The sequence below is a fragment of the Eupeodes corollae genome, chromosome 3 (genome assembly GCF_945859685.1).
Source record: "Eupeodes corollae chromosome 3, idEupCoro1.1, whole genome shotgun sequence".
Taxonomy (NCBI): Eukaryota; Metazoa; Arthropoda; class Insecta; order Diptera; family Syrphidae; genus Eupeodes; species Eupeodes corollae.
This window is the reverse complement of record NC_079149.1, coordinates 122139236-122160497: the sequence shown is the minus strand read 5'-3', so window position 1 is coordinate 122160497 and position 21262 is coordinate 122139236. Positions and strand designations below refer to the sequence as shown.

Here is a 21262-nt window from a genome sequence, read left to right as displayed (position 1 = left end):
CTGAATGTTGACAACAATATTATTTAAGAATAAAAGTAGCTTAAAGCCAATATCTCGAAAGTTTTGAAAAGATATTTGAGTCGAAAATTAATTTTTACCAACTTTTATTAATTTTTTTGTTTAGGTTTTCATTTTTTGTCAAAAAACTGTCAATTCGATTTTTCTCAAAATTTAACTGAATATTGACAATAATATTTAAAAAAAAAAGTATTTTAAAGCCGATATCTCAAAATTTTTGAAAGATATTTGAGTCGAAAATCAATTTTTACCAACTTTTATTAATTTTTTTGTTTAGGTTTTTATTTTTTATCAAAAAACTGTCAATTCGATTTTTCTCAAAATTTTACGAATATTGAATGTAAATAAAAAATTAGATGCAAGCCATAATCTTAAAGTTTTGAAAAGATATTTAAGTCCAAACCAATTTTTACCAAATTTTTGAAAGATATTTGAGTCGAAAATCAATTTTTACCAACTTTTATTAATTTTTTTGTTTAGGTTTTTATTTTTTATCAAAAAACTGTCAATTCGATTTTTCTCAAAATTTTACGAATATTGAAGGTAAATAAAAAATTAGATGCAAGCCATAATCTTAAAGTTTTGAAAAGATATTTAAGTCCAAATCAATTTTTACCAAGTTTGAGTAATGTATTTTTTAGATTTTTATCTTTTATAAAAAAAAAACCGTTAATTGGATTTTTTTCCAAAAATATACTTATTTGATATCACGTTACAATATATTATGAAAGTTAATTCAAGTCTCTAGCATTTTTGGTTCGTAAGATATTAAAGGTTAACCAAAATATTCACCTTTTTTTAAACTGCTATGGTAAAAAAACCACCCACGCAATTTCCTTTAGAGCCCTTTCTGCATTTTTCTGCTTTATTATCTATATAACAAAATTTATTTGAAGTCGATATCTCTTCTCGTTTTTGAGCTATGGACAACGAAAAAAACGTCGCGAAAGTACGTACACACGCACGCACAGACATCTTTCTAAAAATCTTTTATTTCGACTCTAGGGACCTTGAAACGTCGAGAAATTTCAAAATTTTCAATTTGACAAATCAGACCCATTACAATAACTTTCTATAAGTTAATAAATTGGGTGGCGCAACAGCAGTGGACTTTACGACCCATATTCAAACAATAATGAATGAAAGACTATTGTTTGAAGCTAAAAAATGATTTTAAACAACCCACCTTAAGAGTTTATACCATAAAATAAATAATATTATAAGAAGCTTGGGTTTTTTTTTGGAGCACACCTATTTTTATGGCCAACTTCTAGAACACACAGAATCTTATTCCAACACAAATAACTTTTCTGCTTAGCATTACATTACTTAAATGCAAAAAGTTTAGCATCCTCATAGAGAGAATAACTGTTCTTTATTTTTAAAAAAAAGTTGGTTGCATTGCTTGCATTCAAAATAACCGCTAATCAGCAACAAGTCAAGAGTGGACATCAACAATTTTCTCACACCTCAATACAAGTGCCGCTCATAGATAGCTGCATTTGGGTGGGCTATGCTTTAACGACAGGAGACAGCTTTGAGTTTTTAATTGAATTCCAAATCTAAAGGACAAGGGTGTGAATTTAGGAACGAATATGAATCAGCAAAACAGTTTACTTGCAGTCAGGAAATCGTTTATGAATTGACGAAAAAGATGCGGAGCCAAACCAAACCCCTGTGGAACTCCAGAATTTATTTTATGAATTTCAGAGATTCAACGATACCAAAAACACGCATTTTCTAAAAGACAGCTTGATACAAAACTGTAAGTTCCATTTCCATTTGTTAATTTTCAGTTTATTCACGACCGGTAGCGCCACTGAATTAATGTTGTTATACACTTCCAAAATCAATTACTTTGCAAAATGAAGATTTTGTTTATATTTGAAAAGAAATAATTTTTTGTTTTCACTAGATTCGTCTTTAAAAGCAAAAGTTATTTATTTTGTTTTTAATTTTGTTTATTTTTTTTATTATTTAAAATGTCTTCAAAAAGCCTCCCCATCGACAGTATGGAAAAGTGGGCAATAGTTCTGGGTCTGCCACACCAAAGCGCATACAATGCTTTGCCCAAAGTTGATCGTCCATTAGGTCTTCCGATAAATGCTTTGCCAGGTTGGGAATCAATTCCTCTTCATTCGAAGCTGCCTATGTTAAAATGTCCCAACAATCAAGTTATATTCTCAAAGAATAAAATTGGGAGATCTGTAAGTTTTTTTTTATTATTTTGTAGGATTTGTAAGAAACAAAAGTCAAAAAAGAAGAAACAATTTCAGCATGAAAACTCAAAGCGTGATTTTGATTCAGTTTGTTTGAATGCAAAAATGGATTACAATCCTTTACATGACCCTCACTTGGGAAGATTCTATTCAAATGAAAAACTTTTGAAAGTAAGTAAACAAAATTGTGCATAATCTCATTCTCTCCTTTGGACAACAATTTATCAATATTCTTTAAAGCGCCTTCGACAAAATGGTGAGATTACTGAAAGCAATGATGTCATTTGCACTTTGAAGGAATTCAATGAACATCGAATATCATTGCATGAAACTTATATTTCATTTATTCGAACTGAGCGAAAGAAAATTGACGAAGAACTACAAGATGTTCATTTGATATCACATGCTGAAAAAATCGCTGACCAAGAGAATACAAGTTCAAAAATTGCAAATTGTTATGGAGATGTTTTAAGACGAAAAGCAGAACTTTCGAAACAACGTGCTCAAAGAAATCAAACGATGCTTAAGCGAATCTATCAGAAGGAACTGAAAATTAAATCACAAAGGACAATGGAAGCAGAGGTGTTGAGACATAAAAAAGAATTGAATAACTTTCGAATTACACATATTTTAAATGCTGCTATTGATTTACAAAGAAAACGTCGTATTGCATTGAAAAAACATTTGCAACATAAATCGGATATGGTTAACAATAATATAAAATTAACAAAGGAGAAAGAAAAACAATTAGCTAAGGAAAAGGCTGAGATTTCGTGGATGAAGCATTTGAAAGAAAGAATTATGAAGCATGAGAAATTCAAACAGATAATCAAAGATAATGATAAAGACATAAGGGACTGGGTTGCTGTAAGTGTAGTAAAAACATTTAAATTAAATAAAATGTTTGTCTCCTTCCAAAGAATCACATGGCTCAATATAAACATAAATGGTTTGACTTGGAACAACAGCTTAAAAACAGGTGCAGTCGTAAAAAAGGCACAAAAAAAAAGATTCAAAAAAGAAAAATAATGCTAAAGAAAATAAGAGAATCCCTGGTTAAAGTAAGATATTGGATACTGTTGCGAATAAAATGTTCCTAGGAATTTTTTTCATGAAAGGGAAATTCTTATCAGTTTATAAAATTTCTTTTTAAGCTTAAATTTTACTTATATAAAATATGATTCAAGGTTCTTTGATACAATAATTTTATTCTTATTAATCACATTTCCAATTTTCGAAGATGTGGAAAAATTCTGCGGAAAATTTGATTCACTAAAACCGTCTATTCTGTTGCTTTGTTAAGCAATGAACTTTTCTTAATTAAAAAAAAAAACATCTTTTTAGACACAAAGGGATCATTTAAAGAGTTTAACATCTGAAGACATTCGTGATGCCATCCATACGGCAATCGATATAAAAAATCCCCATAAACGAAAGCAGTACGATACAGATGATTATATTTACAAGGCAGCCAAATATATTTTAGAAGAAGTTCTAGCCAATTTCAACAAAGATCTAAGCGACGAAAAGGACGTAGCAGATGTGATTTCTGCTCGTATAAGTCGCTTGTTTACTGAAGTTAAACAATATGTCTTAAAGGTGAAGGTTATGTCTTTTCCTTCGTGGAGATTTTATGTGATTTTTTTGTTCACCTCAGAGAGCAATCCATATTATCACAACTGATACTACAAGTGCTGAACAGAAAAAGACGAGTTTCAACTCAGCACGAAATCACAGGAGATACTCTTTGGGCAAAGGGGTATCTTTTAACAGTATTTCGATCCTAATTGGAACCGGAAGTTATGCTTTGGGTGAGGATATTAAATTTACATCCGAGAGACTTCCAACTCCAGCGGTAAGTAAAATTAGAAACATTCTTGAGTTCAAAAATGATTCTTTTCTTCTTGTAAAGGGTTCCCTGACTTCAGTTATCATTGACGCAGACGATGATGATGAAAGTTCTGACGACACGAACGATAAACAAAGAAAAACTCTCCATTATTTGTCTAGAGGTGAAAGAATTTTCATAGAACATTTATACATAAAATTCAAAAGGGAGCTTATTGTTGGTGTTGGGAAGCAGGTTTTGACAGCAATTGAATTACACAAAAAGAATAAGATTCTAAAAGTGAGGAAGAAGTTACAAGGTTGGACATAATTGATATATATATATATATATGAAGACATCTATAACAAATCTCTTTATAGACATTGACAAGAATTTCCTTGTGAAACTTATGACTCGTTCAATTCTAAGCTTTGCAGTGAATAATTGCAATTTTCATTCATATTCGTTACTATGTCAATATTCATTGGCAGGAGATATAATATTATTCCTGCAGACGAATGTACTGAAACCTAAACGTGATCCAAGGGTTATTGCACAGCCACATACTAGATGCGTTTCTGCTTTAGCACCACCATTTTCAACATATTATAAATAATGTTGACTAAAACTCATGCAGATATTTTATAGTACTTACAGCTTATTGGGTATAATTTTAAAAATTTTAAAACACTTGTAATTTACACACTAAATAACAAACGTGTAGTTTGAAAAATTTACCAATTCTCAAGTCACAACAAAATAAAATTTAAGAAGTTATGCACTTCTGTCAGTGGTGCTGTCAGTGAAATTGACGTTTTGTTTTTATGTTTTGTTCGTAATGCCCACGTGAAAAGAGAGGAACAGCGAAAAATGGAACTGAAGTTTATTAAACCAGAGTTCGCACTGCTCTTTGTGTTGGTAAACAATTACTGCTTCCGTTGACATTTTTAGTGTCGAAAATATAAAATAGCTTTTTCAAGAGACTTACTTATGTGAATTATAAAGTCTTAAATCATAATCTACTCTACTTACTTAAACAATGACCCTGTGTTTTTTCTGCGAATACACGGTTGGCCGCATCTCTTAAACCGAAAACGAATCTCAAATATAAATGCCAGAAATTTTAGATGAACCTTATGATTTAACTATGCCAGTCCAGTCTTTATACAAATTTGGCATTACCGTCTTCAACATATTACTTAAAATTCTGTTGATATAGTTGGTAATTGATGTCTTGAGGGATGCAATATCTCTAGGCTTATCTTCATTTTTCTTTTAAGATGTGGCAATAAACAAAAATCGGTCGGAGATTAATGGGGATTGCGTGGAGGCCATGCAAAGTCTAAGGTTTTCGGCTCTTAACTTTATGTTTTAAACTTAACGGAAGCAGTAATTGTTTGCCAACACAAAGAGCAGTCCGAATTCTGGTTTAATAAACTTCAGTTCAATTTTTTGCTGTTCCTCTCTTTTCACGTGCGCATTACGAACAAAACTTAACTGTAAACTTCTTCTTCAAAACATCGAAATTAAAGCAGTAAACTGACACATTTTCTATTAACATTGGTTTGATTCGATTTCCTAAACTTGTAAAATTTTAGTTCAAATTTGTTTTTACTAAATACACTTACAATCCTAAAGAAAAGGTTGTGCTTGTTCGATTAACTTATTTAGTAAAAACAGCTGCCAATTGTATAAGAATTCATTATTAATGAAAACAATTTTTCAAAAAAAATATTACTTAGCTAGATCAAAAATGTGCACATTTCTATTAAAACTGCATAATGAATATAGTTTTGATATTAATGCAAAAAAGTAGAATCTCATAATGAAATCAATTTATTTTGCCCAATAAAAGCAAACAAAGAAACAGCCAGGGCTTTAAAGGTTTGTTTTTTATTTTTTTGAACAAGTTGTCCAATGAAAAACCCTATTGACGAAAAATTCAATTCAATTTTTTATAAGACTTGCGAAATGATAAACTATTCAAAATATATTTTTGTTGTAAATTTAAATATGTCGTTGGTGTCAAATGTAAATTATTCCAATGAATTCATTATTTGAAAATCTGCATTTTAACAGCTTTAAATTATAAATATATTGATTATTTTACCAATAAAAAACAATTTAAACACGGAAGTGAAAGGTGCCAGAAATCGCAAAATAAAGTTAAATCAAGAAAAATTTCAATAACTTAAAAGTCAAATCCACTTGTGTCAAAATGACAGCTAATCATAAATCTGAGTTTGATTATATATTTGAATAGTATTATCTTGAAGAGGAACGCTTAGCCTGACATCTTTTTGTGGACTTCCTAAACAGTTCATTTTACATGTGGAATGTATTGTGGTGGGGGTAAACATGAGAGAGAATTCCAATATAAAATAACAAGTTTCCAGATTATTAAAAAGAAAAACTCAAGAAGATAGAGAAGAATGTATACAAACTCCAGGGAGGCAATGAAAAGACATTTTGGTTATAATTTATCATTTATATTCTATATAATGTGGTTTTTTGATTGGGAATGAATAAAAATTAAAAAAAAAGCACAAGACAAATAAGAATATAAACTTTTTGTGATTGCCAATTTAAAAAATTGATGTTTTACCACCTTTTTTCGAATCATTTTTAAATGAGACAAATATTTTTAAACAATGCTAATAATAGTGTGAACTTTTTTTTTAGTTTTCTTTTAGGGATACATAATATAAAAAGAATGACTTACAAGACTTAACTTCAAAAATTCCATGAGAAAATTCAAATGTTATTAACTTCCCATAGGAAGTTATTGGAATTGGTCCGATTTGTCGAATTGAAAATTTGGACATTTCTCGACGTTTCAGGGTCCTTAAAGCCTAAATAAAAGATTTTTAGAGAGATATCTATTCGTGCGTGCACGTAAGTTCGTGCGTCTGTAAGTTCTGGAACTTTTGTTCGTCGTCTATAACTCAAGAACCAATGGAGATATTAAAACATACTAAAATTTAAAGAAAAACTGTAACCAATAAGAATGCATAAAGCTGTTGCACTATCTTTAGCCATTTGTCCGTTTTTTTGAAACAACCAAAATTAGGATGAGGAGGATTATAGGCTGTTAAATAGATTTAACCCTTTTTGGTTTAATACACTAATTTAACCAAATAAATCCCTAGAAACTTCGCTAACTTTTTACCTACGCAACAACCTGCCAATCTAAACAGATGCTATCGTACTTATCCATGTACCTATTTCAACTGCTTCCAAAAGGATAAATATAGAAAAATATGTTTCCAAATATAGGTATACATACATGCATATATTTTCAATTTTGTTCAATATTAACACAGTTGTTTCTTGGATAAATATTATTTTGTGAAATCGTGTGATAGTCAATGTTTTAAAGGTTGACGCTGTGAGCGTTGACGGTGTGTTGATACAAAAAATTTAGATTTTTTTTATAACGTCAGAGAGTCAACGCGTTGACCCTTTAAGTTAACCGTTTAATTCTAGCTTGATTTTATTTATTTCAATATTCCATATTTCCAGTCGTTCTCAGATTCCACACTTAATTTTCATACAGGCAGTGCCCCCATGGTCTGCCTTCCGTAACAAACTTGTGTGTTTCATGACAGTACTATTCAAATATATATACAAAGGTAATGTTTTTTTTTAATACAAAACGTAGGTCGAGATTAAATTGATGTTTGCCCCAGGAGCATTTTGTAGACAATAATTATGTTTTGGTTAGTTTGTCCACGATCAATTGAAGGTAGAGGTTGGTGAATTAAGGTTCCGAGTTTCACAATTGAAAAAGTAACTAGTTGCAATTGGGCAGGTTCAGACAACATAAGGGACTTCATTTGCAGTAAACTTTATTCTTTGAACGTAAATTTTGATCAAAGCAACTAGTTAGTTTTTCAAGTGTTATGAATTTCAAATTCAGAACTTTACTTCACAAGCCCTTACTTCAAGTTCATAGTACAAAAACTACCAAAATCATTATTATCTACAAAACACTCCTCAGACATGCGGCAAGTCCATCACGTGTTGTATTGTGTATTGCAAAGAATTATTACTCATTTGTTTTCCAAATTTACAAGGAACCTTTTTACAGAAAGCCAGTGGCGTCTTTAGGAAATGGGCCAGGGCCCAGAACCCAGGACCCCGCAGTTATTTGGCCCCAAAATCCATCCACTCAAAAGGAATAAATCTATACAAAAATTATATAGAAAACAAAATAAGGTTTGTAGACAGTAACAGAAAAAATATTCTGGCTTAGAAAATATTCTAGTTTGAAAGCAAGATTAAAGGAAAGAAGGAAAGAAGGAGAAGTGCGAATTTGCTACATTTGTACCTTGTGCAGCACATTCTCGTAACTTAATAGGCCTTCATGCGGCTGGTTGTGTGCATGAGTTTCTTTTAAGTAGTTCAAAAAATATGCAACTTTTTTTCTGCTTCTACCCATCGCTGGAATAAATTGAATGAATGTTTAGGTTCATATAGAGTTCTTAAAAGCCTTTCTGAAACAAGATAGTCTGCACGAGCTAATGCAGTCAACGCGCCTTGAGATCTATACATAGAGATCCAAAGCAAGTTCCCAACACAAAAAGGAAAACGCTAGGCCTGTCTAAGAAAATGTCAAAATTGTAGTTCCTCATTTTAACAGAAATTTCGAACACAATATTAGAAAGAGTTCATAAAACCAGCAAGAGCCTTCAAAAAGCAACAATAACGATTGACGTTGCTGCCAATTTGCTTTGTTCACTATGTTCTAAGGAAGAATTTTGATAAATTTGAAGCGTGTGCCAAAATTCAGAATCCAGATGCTAATTAAAAATGCAAAATATTTTGATGGTCCTGCACCCTACGTCCAGCTTAAAATATTTTTTTTTTTCAATTATTGACACTATTACTTTGCAATTAAAATCCAATTGCTATCAACAAATTGATGCATTGGTTGACCGGATAAAAAATGAACTTCGAAGCACAAGGTACAAGCTAACAGCTTGTTAATTTTATCAATTGAAAATGAATTACTGCAGGAAATTGAATTTGATGGCTTAATTCATGATTTTGCAACTGACAAAGTCAGAAAAGTATGCCTTCAATAATATTTTATGTATACTTAAACTTTCATATATATTATATATAACTTACATAAAATTATAACAAAAATATAAACATATTAAAATGAACCAACAAAAACAATACAAATTATCAAAAATCAACTATGAAGAAAAATGTTCAACTTTTGAAGGTAAATAAAAAAAAAGTATACAAAATATCTGTTTTATGTTTTTTAAATTAATTATGCCTTTTGTTTTGGTCCCTGAATCCTATTGGGCCCAGGGCCCCCAAAAGTCTAAAGACGTCTCTGCAGAAAGCATTATATGAAGTTGTGCAGAAAATAGATAAATCATTGAGTAATAAAGTTCAGCTTTTAGTTGAATGAAAAAACATGATCAATTGCCATTTTGCCATAAGTTGACTTCACTTGATAGTAAGGGAGATTTTTCTTGACTAACTTTCCAGTCAACTTTCCAATAAAGTTGCCTTAATTGAAAGGCAATTTTTTTGGCAGCTGGCCAATCAGATGCTGGAAACTTGTCTTACGTTCAAGTCACTTATGTCGTCTGAACCTGCCCATTATTAAAATTTGCGTTCAAAGAACTCAGTTGACTGCAAATAAAGTCTCTTATGTTGTCTGAACGCACCCAATCTGTTTATGATGCGAAATGTCAATTGATTTTTTTTTCTACTAATTATGCTGGGGTGTTATCCATTTCAAAATTAAAAATTATGTTTGTTAAAAGGGTATCAAAAAATACTACTTGTCTAATTAAATGTTTAGATTTATCAATGGGTGAAAGGACACCCTTGAATTTCGATTCTTATTTCAAGTTCAGAAGTATTACTGTCATATTATTTTCAAGTTAAAACCTTCAAAAAGCTTCCGGATCACCAAATTAACACGACATTACTGTCAAAGTAGCTAAAAAATTTAGTTTCTGATTTTATAACCCAAAAATTAAAACCTTCAAATTCATAATATGTCACTTATTAATAAATAAAATATAAATAAAACACTTTTTTGTAGAGATTTACAAAAGAGATGAGTTCTTCATATATTTTTGTTAGTATCATTATTTTGTTTGCTTTGCTTTTGATTTTTGAGACATGAAATATATAATAATATTCATTTATTTTATTTATTCATAATAATATATACTGTACTTATTTTGTTCTTAAATTTTCATTTTAAAGCTCCACAAAAGAAAAAAAAAATAATATATACCATTATTTTTATTTTGTTTAAAAACTAAAGCTTATAAAAGATTTACTTAAAAAGTATAATAAATACATATACAGGACCATATTATAGATTTATTATTTACTTAATGTAGACTTTTTTCAAAATACAAATTATAGAATGTTTATTTTGCATTTTTTGTTTTCAAAGTTTGTACAATAAAAGTACATTTTCATATATTTCTGACAAAAACAAATAAAGCGTTTCTTTGATTTATTTTCAATTTCAATTGTACATATTTATAATATATGTTTTATCAATTATTATTATTTATATAATATCTGAGGGTACACATAGAGATGATTTAATATTGATTTGTTTCTTTAAAGTTTTGTGATGTTGATTCTTATTTTAAATACCAATAAATGTAGCTGGAAGTTTCCAAAACAAAAAATACATCGCTTTATTAATTTATTTATTTTTACAAAAAAAACTGAGTTTGTTCAATATTTCTCCCAGTTCGACATTGAGTTTGCATAATTTTTTGAAACCCTATAGTTTCTTAAGTTGTATTTCTTTTTTTCTACTTATAAGTAATATTTTTTTTTATTTGTTTATGTAAATAAATAAAAGTGCTATAATTGAATGCGATATCAATTCATCTTTATTATTGCACAATTTTACTTTTCCTTATTTTCATTTATTTAATTTTAAATTAAATTATTTCTATTCACAAAATAATGCGGTGCTTTTTTTTATTAAATTTTCCTAATTTAAATTAAAAATACATTTTTTTTATAATTTTAATACAATTATTCAATTTTTTTCAAGCTCTTTATAATAAAAGGAATTATAAAAATTAAATTTAAACATAAACAGAAAAGAATTTTATTTGCATTGTGTTTAAATTTTTAATTTCAGAAAATGATAATAGTTTTCTGATGCATATGAATGTGATTATGATTGAGTTGTGAGCATAAAATATTTTTAAAATAATTATGTAATTAAAAACTGTATTTATGGAAATTTAAAATAATTCAAATATTACGTACAAAATTAGTGAAACAGGAAAAATGTAAAAAATCCATTTTGTAAGGAACTTTAAAATTGCTTTTTATCATTTTTAATGGTCTTAAAAATCCCAAATAAGAAATTGCATCCCTTAAGGACGCATTTTTTTCCATGGAAAAACTAATGGACAGTTGAAAGTGGATTAGTGAAAGTACAAAGAAACAGGATGGTCCTAATCTACTTTTTAAATAAATATCAAAGTAATTAAGGAAAAGGGGAAAAAAGGAGCGGCTGATTAATCGAAAACAGGTAGAAAAGTTGCTTATTTCAGCAATGAGTTGTTAAAAGGAACGTTAGTTTTGTTAAATAGTCCTAGTTTGGTGTCTGATGTGGATAAATTCATTAAGAGCCAAGTTCTCAATCAGTCAGTTAGATAAACTTCAGTTATTATTTCTTCTCCTTATATGTAAAACATTCGTTATTAAGTAAGTTGAATTTATAAATATTTCTACCTAACGACTATTTGAAAATTTCATACCAAATACCGTTAATTGGATATCTATTCAAACATGTTACAAGTCAATGTGAGCCTACTTATTCTGTTCTGTGTTATGTTGCTCCTGTCTCAAGTAGAATCATGCAACGAAGTGAAATGTGCATCAATTGTATCTAAATGTAATTCATCTATAAGTTGCACATGTGAGTCAAAAAATTGTCCTTGTCAAGAGGAATTCAAAAGATGCCTGGGAGAAAAATACTACCGAGAATGTTGTAGCTGTCTTGAAATATGTCCAAAATCACGAAATCATTTATCGAAGAAATCTCATGTGGAAGAATTTGATGGTATTCCGGAACTTTTCAATGTCCTCATAACATCGAAATCGGAAGAATTTGAATGGGATATTGTCACTTTTCCTGTTGAGGATCCAAAGCTCTTGGAAAACGATGTAAATTATTATTTCACTTCACAACATGACGTCGAAAATGAAGAGCAACAGAGAATTGAACAATATGTTCCAGCAAATTGTAGTGTCATCTATTTGGCATCGTGCATTTCTTGGAATAAATGTCGTCAAAGTTGTCATGCGACTGGAGCTAGCAGTTATCGATGGTTTCATGATGGTTGTTGCGAATGCATTGGTTCGGAGTGTATTAACTATGGTTTAAATGAAAGTCGTTGTTCACGATGTCCTGAATACGATGACGAACATGATCACGAAGACGATGCGGAAGAGATTGTAGACGATGACCATGACTCTGATAATGAAATAGGTCTATTCGATGGAAATGTATAGTTTACTGATTTATAAAAATGTATTTTATACCTTCCTGGTGTTAAATACAAGTGAAAATATTATTCAACAACAGGCGGATTTTACATTAGGACCCTTGGAAACCTATGTGTACTGCAGCCAAAACATTTTATTTTAATTAAATGGGAGTTTGTAATTGAACCTGTGTCTGTAATTGAACCTATGTCTGTCTCTCCAAAGTTTGTGATTAAAAAAAGGATTTAATTAATAAATGATTTATTTTTTACATTATATTGCACTTAAAAATGTATATTTCTTTTAAAGTCAGCTGCAGATAAAAAAATAAATAAATCGTAGAGCAATAAAGTTCAACTTTCAGTTAATTAAAAAAACATGATCGATTGTCTGACATAAGTTGACTTGACTTGATAGTTACAGAGATTTTTCATGACTAACTTTTCAGTCAAGTTTCCAATAAAGTTGCCTTAATTGGTTGGCAAATTTTTGGCAGCTGGCCAATCAGATGCTAGAAACTTGCCTTACTTTCAAGTCCCTTATGTCGCCTGAACATGTCCAATGAAAACTTAGCTCAATTATCAAGATTATCCTTGAGTAAATTTATATAGAAAAACAACGAAGATCATTGCATACTTTGATAGAGAAATGCAAGAGTAAAATTTTAAGCTCGTTCAACAACTATCACCTCCTTAGCTAAAATAGGTTCTACACCTCCATTGAAAGATCCCGAACCCTACTGTGGAATACGAGAAAACGTGTTTTATTAAAAAAAGATGAGGAGGAGAAAATGGAACAAGCAAAAACATTACTTGGGAGTTCTAACCAACAACTCTTCAAAGATTGTATACTATAAGTGTATTAAGTGGCCTTATAACCGCCCACTGTAAGCAAAATAGTGATTTAAATATTCCGTGCTAGTTGTAAGGTCTGTAGCCCCTATAAAAAATACCTGTACACATATTAAGAAAATTTTACACACTTATGATATGCCCAAAGGAGAAAATATCTCGGACAATACGACAAGGTGGAAGATAACAAGCTCTCCTCTGTGATGTCGTTCCAAATATTCAAGGTAGAACTGTTAAATGAGAATCTTAATTACCCAATTAGGTCGCAATTATATAAATTTTACATGAAATTCTGTTTTTTGTTATCCGCTTAAAGGGAGCAATTGGTGAAAAGTTCGTATATCTCAACAACTAGAAGCTCCTTTTTCTCACGTGCGAAACACTTTTGTATGAGAGAAATTTTAGAAGAGTGTAAATTGCAATTTTTACATCAACCTTGAACTTTTTTTAATTCGGATATTTCGCGAAATAAACCAACTTAGGCATCAAAATGTAACCATTTTTATCATGATCAATTTTTCACAATTCTACTAAAAATATTTGCATATGTTGTACTTTCAATTTCTTATAACTAGAGGAGTCAAAAAACGTAAAGATAAAGATGCCCACGTAAAAAATATAAGGAATATGCAGCCAATTCAATGACAAATTCACATGAATTAATAGACTTTGTCGATTCTATCCATGAATAGGACTGTATGCTTGCCTAGCTTAAAAATTAACCTTCCAACAAGAATACTCCTTTTTAAAAATGTACTGAGACTTAAATCTTTTAAATTTGACTAATTTTTGTTAAATGCAAATTATAAACCACAAATGATCAATCAGCCCTTGACACTTGTTAGGTTTTGAGAAATCTGACTAAACATTTCCTAGAAAATAAAACAAAGATCCTGCAATGTCATAATAGGCCTCAATGGTCCCTACATTTTTTTTTATAATTTACAGTCACTCAAGGGGTTATTAGACTTAAGAGGAGATTCCGGTGCACATTGGTCTTAAAGTTCTGAACATCAAAATGGGAGGGAAAAACAGAGTTGGCTAAAGCATTCCACATATCGATAAAACTACGAAAGGCATGAAACATTGTGGCGGTGTTCCAGCGATGTAAATGTTTCGGTTATAGTTCTATCGAGTATCATTTTTAAAGCCCTTTTTAGTATTCTATCCAAGAGATTTAAACTAGTTTTAGGGGCACGTGCCCAGATATGCGAGTTATATTCAAGCTTTGGACGGATGAAGGCTTTGTAAATTACAGCCAGATCAGAAGGGTTGAACCATTCCTTGCACCGTCGCGTCGGAGAAATCCTAAGCACGTAGCAGCCTTTTTGGCAATATCAAATATATGATCATTCCATAAAAGGTGATCTGTGATAAACATACCACAAGTGCCACTCATAGATAGTGGCATCGGAGTTGTGTTTCTCTTTGACGACAGGAGACAGCATTGAGTTTTCGAAGCATTAAATTCTACACGGTTTCTAACTCCTCATTGGGCAATGCTGTCAAGGTCAGAATTTATTGAGCTTATCATACGCTGCCGTTTAAGTTCCACATCCAAAGGACAAGGCTGTAAATCAAGAAACGAGTATGAGAAGCTGAGGGTATTGTCATCGGCAAAACAGTTTAATGGATTAGAAGTGGCAGACATAAGATCATTTATGAATATAAGAAAAGAGAGTCGGATACAAAACGGAGCCCTGGGGGCACCTGCATTTATTTTATGAATTTCAGACTTGAAACCATCCAATACAACTTGAATAGAACGGTTAGAAAGGTAATATCTAATCCAACGAAGAAGAGATTCATCAATGCCAAAAGCACGCATTTTCAATAAGAGAGCTTGGTTCCAAACTCTATCAAATGCTTTTGAAATATCAAGTGTAATGATCTTACCTTCTCCAAAACGATGTAAAGATTTGTTCCACTGTTCGGTGAGATAAACCATGAGATCACCTGTGGACCTAGTGCTACGAAAGCCATACTGTCGGTCATTAAGAAGCTTCCGTTCTTCGAGATATTTCTTAAGCTGATAATAAATCAGCGTTTCCATTGGAAAGAAGGGGCGTGAGTGCTATTGGACGATAGTTAGAGGGAGAGGAGGATTCGCCTGGTATAAGCTTTTCTTATATTTTAGAGGATCGAGAGGAAGCTGCGGAAAACAAATATCACTTACATATAAACTGGAAAACAACAATCGGAAAACCCCTTTTTTGAGGCCTTTGCAAACTTCTCATTTTTGACACTTAAGGACAACCCTTCAAACCTATCTTAACTTAAGCCATTAAAAGATATACAATTATATATTATCTAATTAAAAAGTCCTGTAAAGTTATGATTCTATTAAAAAATCTCATATCCTATTCTTATTCAACCAAAAAAAAAATTCGAACTTTATAAATTGTAGATTTATTTTTTACTTAATGTATAACAAAATAAAATTGGTGTTCTTTTCTACTAATCTCTGTGTTGTTCTTAAATGATAAGATATAATAATTACAGTAAAATTAAATACTTGGTAAACCATATGTAAGATATTTAATACAAAATACAATATTGTAGTTATTTACAAAGAAACTAAAAAAAAAACAGAATGTTGGAAAAAATAATACACACAAAATTACATTTAAAAAATGAAACAAAATGGAATACAAAAATGCAGTAGATTATTATTTTACTTTTAATAAAAACAAAATATTAAAAAATAATCTCCCTTAGTCAACTTAAAAGAAAAGAACAAACAAAAAAGAAAAAAACATCCTTATACAAAATTCCATACACCATCATTTTACACTAAGACTTTTTTCTCTAATTCATATATTTCTAATAAATAAAATTATAATAATAATTAATTATATTATATGCATGAATATGAATGTATAAGGTGTGTAGAAAATAAATTACAATATTTTTTTAATATTACTATGCACCTAGAAAACTTTCTGAATGATAAAACAAAATAAATAATATTTCAATTTTTTGATTATTTCTTCTTGACAAAATCTCCAGAGAGTTGGTTTGTTGTTTTGTTTTTCAGTATTTTTTGGTAAATCAGTTCAGAGCAGTTTTTTTTTGTATGAGTGTTTTGTTTGTTGTTTTTAAATTTGTTTTTGCTTTTTTACACATCATGACTCAATAATGGAGCATCATACTTTCTAGAATTAAAATTCGTACACGGCATAAGCCAACAAGCTGGATGGCCGCGTCCAAATACATCGGCTAATAGATTTAGCTTGCGACGATTCGGTCGATACGAGCCCTTTTGTTGTACAGCTTCTACGGCAGTCTCATCGTAGAGTATCGCGTGCATTTGATCGACCATAATTGCAAGAACAAATAGACCAAAGAGTGCTGATTCTAAGAGTAATATTACGCTGTGGAGCCTGTTAAAAGTTTTAGGATTGTTTTTAAAAGATACAGAATTAAATGAGATAAATATCGATTCCTAAGAAGTATCCTACTTGGATCTTTAAAAGAGTCGATAAAGATTTTAGTTTTATAATTTTCATAAGGGGTTTTTACTTATGCATAACAACGATGCAAAGAAAGCACCGGTTATGTGTAGCCTTGAACGTTTTAATAGTTCAAAGAGGTTGAACTTGTGAGCTAATAATTAAATTAGTTAAATTAAATAGAATACAACATAACAGAAAACATCCCCACAAAATTGAAAAACTAACAATAATAAATAAATTATGTAAAACAGTGTCGTAAGTTTTTCTTTTGAATATTTGTTTAGCAATTTTGTATACTTACATCCTAGTTTGTGATTCCACAATATTGGCATTACACTCCTCGCATGGATAGATCCACGAGCCCAGCACTAGAGCGACGGAATAGAGCGACAAAATACCTACATAGACTAGAAACTGCAAGAAGAACTTCTGATTACGCTCGCCAACACAATTGTTGATCCACGGGCAGTGATGATCCATTCGTCGAATGCATCGTTTACAGATGCGACAATGATGAGCCCTCGGTGGACGATATGTCTCGCATCGCGTGCACACCGTCCATTCGCCATGGTCATGGTTGGTGCCGTTCTTTTGATTGGCATGCAAATCCGAGAAGTCCAACCGATTTAATGGGAGTGGTACTGTACCCGGATCGGAGAGGACCGCTTTCAAATGGGACATTCCCAGCAGGAAGACCACTGTATTAAATAGCACAACATGCAGTGGCGCCCAAAGACTACAAAAAAGTAAATTATCAACATTATCTCTTATTTTCTTTTTATTGTTCTTTTCTTTGCGAAAAAATAAAAGAGATACCTTGTTTGCATTGTTTGGAGGATAATCCATCGCATGACAACATAATCGGCGTAAAAAACAGCCAAATATGTTACCAATAAACAAACAATACCGCACGGATCACGCACGAATGTCATTGTTATTAACTATCGTAATAATTTTGATTTTTATTCAATTTTATTTGAGTAAAAATTTCAAAGAAATTTATGAAAACATTGATTGGTCGGTCGACATTTTCACCAAAAAATAAAATTCACACTGACTACATACAAATACAAGATAGAAGAAGATACAACAAAAAAAAAATTGTATTTTCTTTTCTTTCTTCTGTTTTTCTAGCTACTTTCCTTGCTTCGCCAAAAGAAAATGACGTTTAAAATGTCATTAACAAGGGCTTTCTCTTTTTTGGAATTGAATGGGAGAAATTTTGCAAAGCAAACAAAAAAATCGATAACGATAAGATGATAAAATGAAACAAAGTGGAAAAAGGAATTGTTGAGTGGAATTCCACAAGAGTGTTCGTTTTGAGTGTTGCAATCTTAGGGTCTGCTTTAACTGGAACATATCATCACAAAATGATGCTTATTCATTAATAAACCACTTTTGTTTTTATAATGTATTTTTTACAAACGCTTTCAAGCATTTTATTTATTTATTTCATCTACGAGTAACAAGCTCCACAGTTTACTTTAGAATTATTAAGGTAAATAAAGTAAACATTAAAGAATAATGCAATTACATTTTTATAAATAAGTACAATAAACCATTTTTTAATTTTATTCTGAAAAATGAAAGATCAAGGTGTCAATTTATTTCATTGAACTCTAACTGGCCATGAAATTGGTTCATTCATTCCGTAGTTCGTTTCATGTCTAGGTTGAAAAAGAAGGTGTCTTTCCTTCAACGATCTTGTTGGAGCATAAATAAAAATAACAGTAAGGTAGGGCATTTAATATGGTAACACGTAATATCACGAACAAAAATTATGTCATGAATAGTTCTTCGAGACATTTGAGCAACTGCAGACCTAGAAGGCTTTGCCTGGGTAGGGAGTTTGGACAGAAATTCCAATGCATTTTCTAAAAAACATACCTTGTAAAACGATTTTGGATCTTTTGAATTCTATCGGAGAATAGTTGTTGTTGAGGGTTGCAGATGACAACAGAATATTGCAAAATAAATCTTACTAAAGTAATATAGAGCGCAACAAAGAGGCAGAGGTCGAAAAAAGCAGTTGAATTTCTTTTTATAAATCGTAAAATTGAGTTAGCTACATGTGGAACGAAAGAATATTTGTGATCGAATGTAACCTCTAGATCTTTAACTTTAAAAGTTCTTTGAAGGTGGCTGGATCGTAGAGAATAAGGAAAGTCGTAAATAAATTGTTTCTTGGAGATAGAAATAACAAAGCATTTTTAAGGTTAAGGTTTAGGCTGTTTGACAACAGGATTAGTTATCTAAATCCATTTGAAGTTTAATGCAGTCGTAGTCGCTTGTTATATTCAATACTTTCAAACATAGTTTGAAAGTATATTAAACATTGGCTAAAATTAATATGGTTGACAATATCATCAATAAATATTATAAACAGCAAAGGACCAAGATGACTACCTTGAGGGACTCCTGAAGTACATCTAATAGGCCTTGAAATATATTCCTCTTTTTTTACTTCTTGCACTCTACCGATTAGGAATGAGCCGATCCACTGAAGCAGACTTGAGTGTATGCCGAATACTTCAAGCTTACGAAACAATATATTGGGACATACAGAATCGAAGGCTTTGTTGAAGTCAGTACAAATAGCATCAACTTGGCTTTGGGTTTCAAAATATTCAACCACAAAAGAAGAAAAACAAGCTAAATTAGTAACGGTCGTAACATGTTCCTTCACAAGAAAAAAAGTTTTATTTTAATTAAACTTTCTAAAAATTTAGGAATGGTAGGAATCCCTTATAGTATTCAACGTTGTTTTAAGATCCCGATTTAAAAGTTGGAATCAAGAAAGATGATCTCCATTCGTCCAGAAATATTCCGGAAGACAAGAACGGTTAAAAATAAAAAAGCAGAGGTAGGCAAAGACAATCGCAGGAATGCCATCCACATCAGGTTTAGCGTTGATTTGAGACTTTGTAATCCTTCTAAAACACCAGCAGAATTAAACTGTATGGACCCAATATCCTCTTTGGGCTGATCATTAGAAGGAATGAAAGCATATCCTTGAGCGTTAGAGTATACGGATTCAATATACTGAGCAAAAAGTTCAAGTGTCTTACTAACCTCAGTAGATTCTTCACCTTCAAAATTCATAGAGTTGGGAATCCAATTTGATTTGACATTTCTATCAATGTTATAGCTTTAATGGAAACAGATCTTTCATAATTCCTATTCATAAAGCAGGACTCAAACAGGAAATATAACTACCGTCCAATCTGCAAACTATCCACCATTCCAAAACTTTTTGAAAAACTTGTGTGTGATAAGTTTTTATTTTTCCTTGAGGAATTAATATCGCCTTTTCAGCATGGCTTTGTTTCGGGCAGGTCGACAATTATTAACCTTTATATTTTTACAAACTACGTTCTCAATAAAATTGAGACAGGGTATCAGGTTTACGTCATCTATACTGGCTTTGCGAAGGCCTTTGATAGAGTCAGCCACACTATTCATCGGAACAAACTATGTAGAATTGGCTTTCATTCAAATATTATGCAATAGTTGAAATCTTATCTTATAGAACGCATTCAATTTATTTCTGTCATCAGAAGTCCTTTACTTTTTCTTATTTTTACAAATGACATGAAAGATATTCTATAATAATAATAATATTCTATAATAATAATAATAATATTCTATAATAATATAATTCTGTTAGACTTTTATTTGCTGACGATATTAAGTTTTATAGATGCATGAAATTGACTGATGATTGCAAGGTGACATACCTAACCTATTGAATGGTGCAAGAAAAATCCAAAGATAAACGTTTCAAAATGTTAATGTTTTTCATTCTTACTATCCTAATTTCTTCGAATATAAAATTGGCAGTAATGTTTTTGAAAGAGTCAATAAAAATAAAGATCTTGGTGTTGTTCTTGACCTTAAACTCAATTTTATCAAACATGTTGAATATATTGCTGCCAAAGCTAACTCCATGCCATGCTTGTTTTTATTAAAAGAAATTCATCAGACTTTTCAGGCCCTTATACTATTAAATCTCTTTTTGTGCATACGTAAGATCTATTTTAGAATATTGTTGTGTGGTTTGGAACCCATACTATAGAATTAATGCATTAAGAATTGAAGAGTCCAAAAGAATTTCACTAGGTTTCTTGTATGGAAACTTGGATGGAATATTGAAATTCCTTCATATGCTACGATATGCAATTTATAGGTTTAGAGTCACTTGAAAATCCACGTAAAATATTCTCTGTTTTATTTATTTGTGATATTCTGTCATATTAATGATCATATTAACTGCCCATACCTTCTATCTTCAATTGAGTTAAATATACCTACGCGTAAAGTTAGAGATTATGATCTATTCCACGTTAGTTACCATAGGGTTAATATACCTACAACTAGCTCTGTTAG

The 21262-nt window shown here is 30.9% G+C and overlaps 4 protein-coding genes across 6 annotated transcripts in view; 2 read left to right on the top strand and 2 right to left on the bottom strand.

Moving 5' to 3' along the window:
* The window catches only part of LOC129952256 (tRNA-dihydrouridine(16/17) synthase [NAD(P)(+)]-like), a 95130-nt gene extending 90272 nt beyond the window's left edge, over positions 1 to 4858 (bottom strand). For both annotated transcript variants that reach the window (XM_056064759.1, XM_056064758.1), the window contains exon 1: positions 4721 to 4858. The gene's annotated coding sequence lies outside the window, so the exon portion shown is untranslated. The remainder of the gene's footprint in view (positions 1 to 4720) is intronic.
* LOC129952255 (fibrous sheath-interacting protein 2) lies at positions 1906 to 6205 on the top strand. 2 transcript variants are annotated; one of them, XM_056064756.1, is made up of 8 exons: positions 1906 to 2225; positions 2280 to 2408; positions 2478 to 3104; positions 3158 to 3298; positions 3582 to 3836; positions 3895 to 4092; positions 4150 to 4384; positions 4446 to 6205. In XM_056064756.1, the coding sequence occupies exons 1-8, from the start codon at positions 2001 to 2003 to the stop codon at positions 4679 to 4681; spliced, it is 2046 nt and encodes a 681-aa protein (XP_055920731.1). In that variant the 5' UTR covers positions 1906 to 2000; the 3' UTR covers positions 4682 to 6205. The 2 variants fall into 2 exon arrangements, with proteins under 2 accessions (XP_055920731.1, XP_055920732.1); XM_056064757.1 differs by having other exon boundaries at positions 1907 to 2225; positions 2295 to 2408; positions 4446 to 6204.
* A 5666-nt stretch (positions 6206 to 11871) lies between these two features.
* On the top strand, positions 11872 to 12597 carry LOC129950768 (protein twisted gastrulation-like). The gene has a single exon (XM_056062687.1). It carries the CDS (start codon positions 11872 to 11874, stop codon positions 12595 to 12597), a length of 726 nt encoding a protein of 241 aa, XP_055918662.1.
* A 742-nt stretch (positions 12598 to 13339) lies between these two features.
* Positions 13340 to 18033, bottom strand: LOC129949688 (palmitoyltransferase ZDHHC3). Its single transcript, XM_056061284.1, has 3 exons — positions 17693 to 18033; positions 17178 to 17612; positions 13340 to 16804 (listed from the first exon to the last, which is right to left on the bottom strand). The coding sequence occupies exons 1-3, from the start codon at positions 17806 to 17808 to the stop codon at positions 16540 to 16542; spliced, it is 816 nt and encodes a 271-aa protein (XP_055917259.1). The 5' UTR covers positions 17809 to 18033; the 3' UTR covers positions 13340 to 16539.
* Positions 18034 to 21262: the final 3229 nt, after the last annotated feature.

Excerpts from the sequence above, each read along its gene's own strand:
- LOC129950768 (XM_056062687.1), top strand. The coding sequence starts at position 11,872 with ATGTTACAAGTCAATGTGAGCCTACTTATTCTGTTCTGTGTTATGTTG.
- LOC129949688 (XM_056061284.1), bottom strand. The coding sequence starts at position 17,808 with ATGACATTCGTGCGTGATCCGTGCGGTATTGTTTGTTTATTGGTAACA. Across the intron at positions 17,613-17,692 it reads CTCCAAACAATGCAAACAAG|TCTTTGGGCGCCACTGCATG; the intron begins GTATCTCTTTTA and ends ACTTTTTTGTAG. Across the intron at positions 16,805-17,177 it reads GTGGAATCACAAACTAGGAT|GCTCCACAGCGTAATATTAC; the intron begins GTAAGTATACAA and ends AACTTTTAACAG.
- LOC129952255 (XM_056064756.1), top strand. The coding sequence starts at position 2,001 with ATGTCTTCAAAAAGCCTCCCCATCGACAGTATGGAAAAGTGGGCAATA. Across the intron at positions 2,226-2,279 it reads AGAATAAAATTGGGAGATCT|AAGAAACAATTTCAGCATGA; the intron begins GTAAGTTTTTTT and ends AAGTCAAAAAAG. Across the intron at positions 4,385-4,445 it reads AGTGAGGAAGAAGTTACAAG|ACATTGACAAGAATTTCCTT; the intron begins GTTGGACATAAT and ends ATCTCTTTATAG.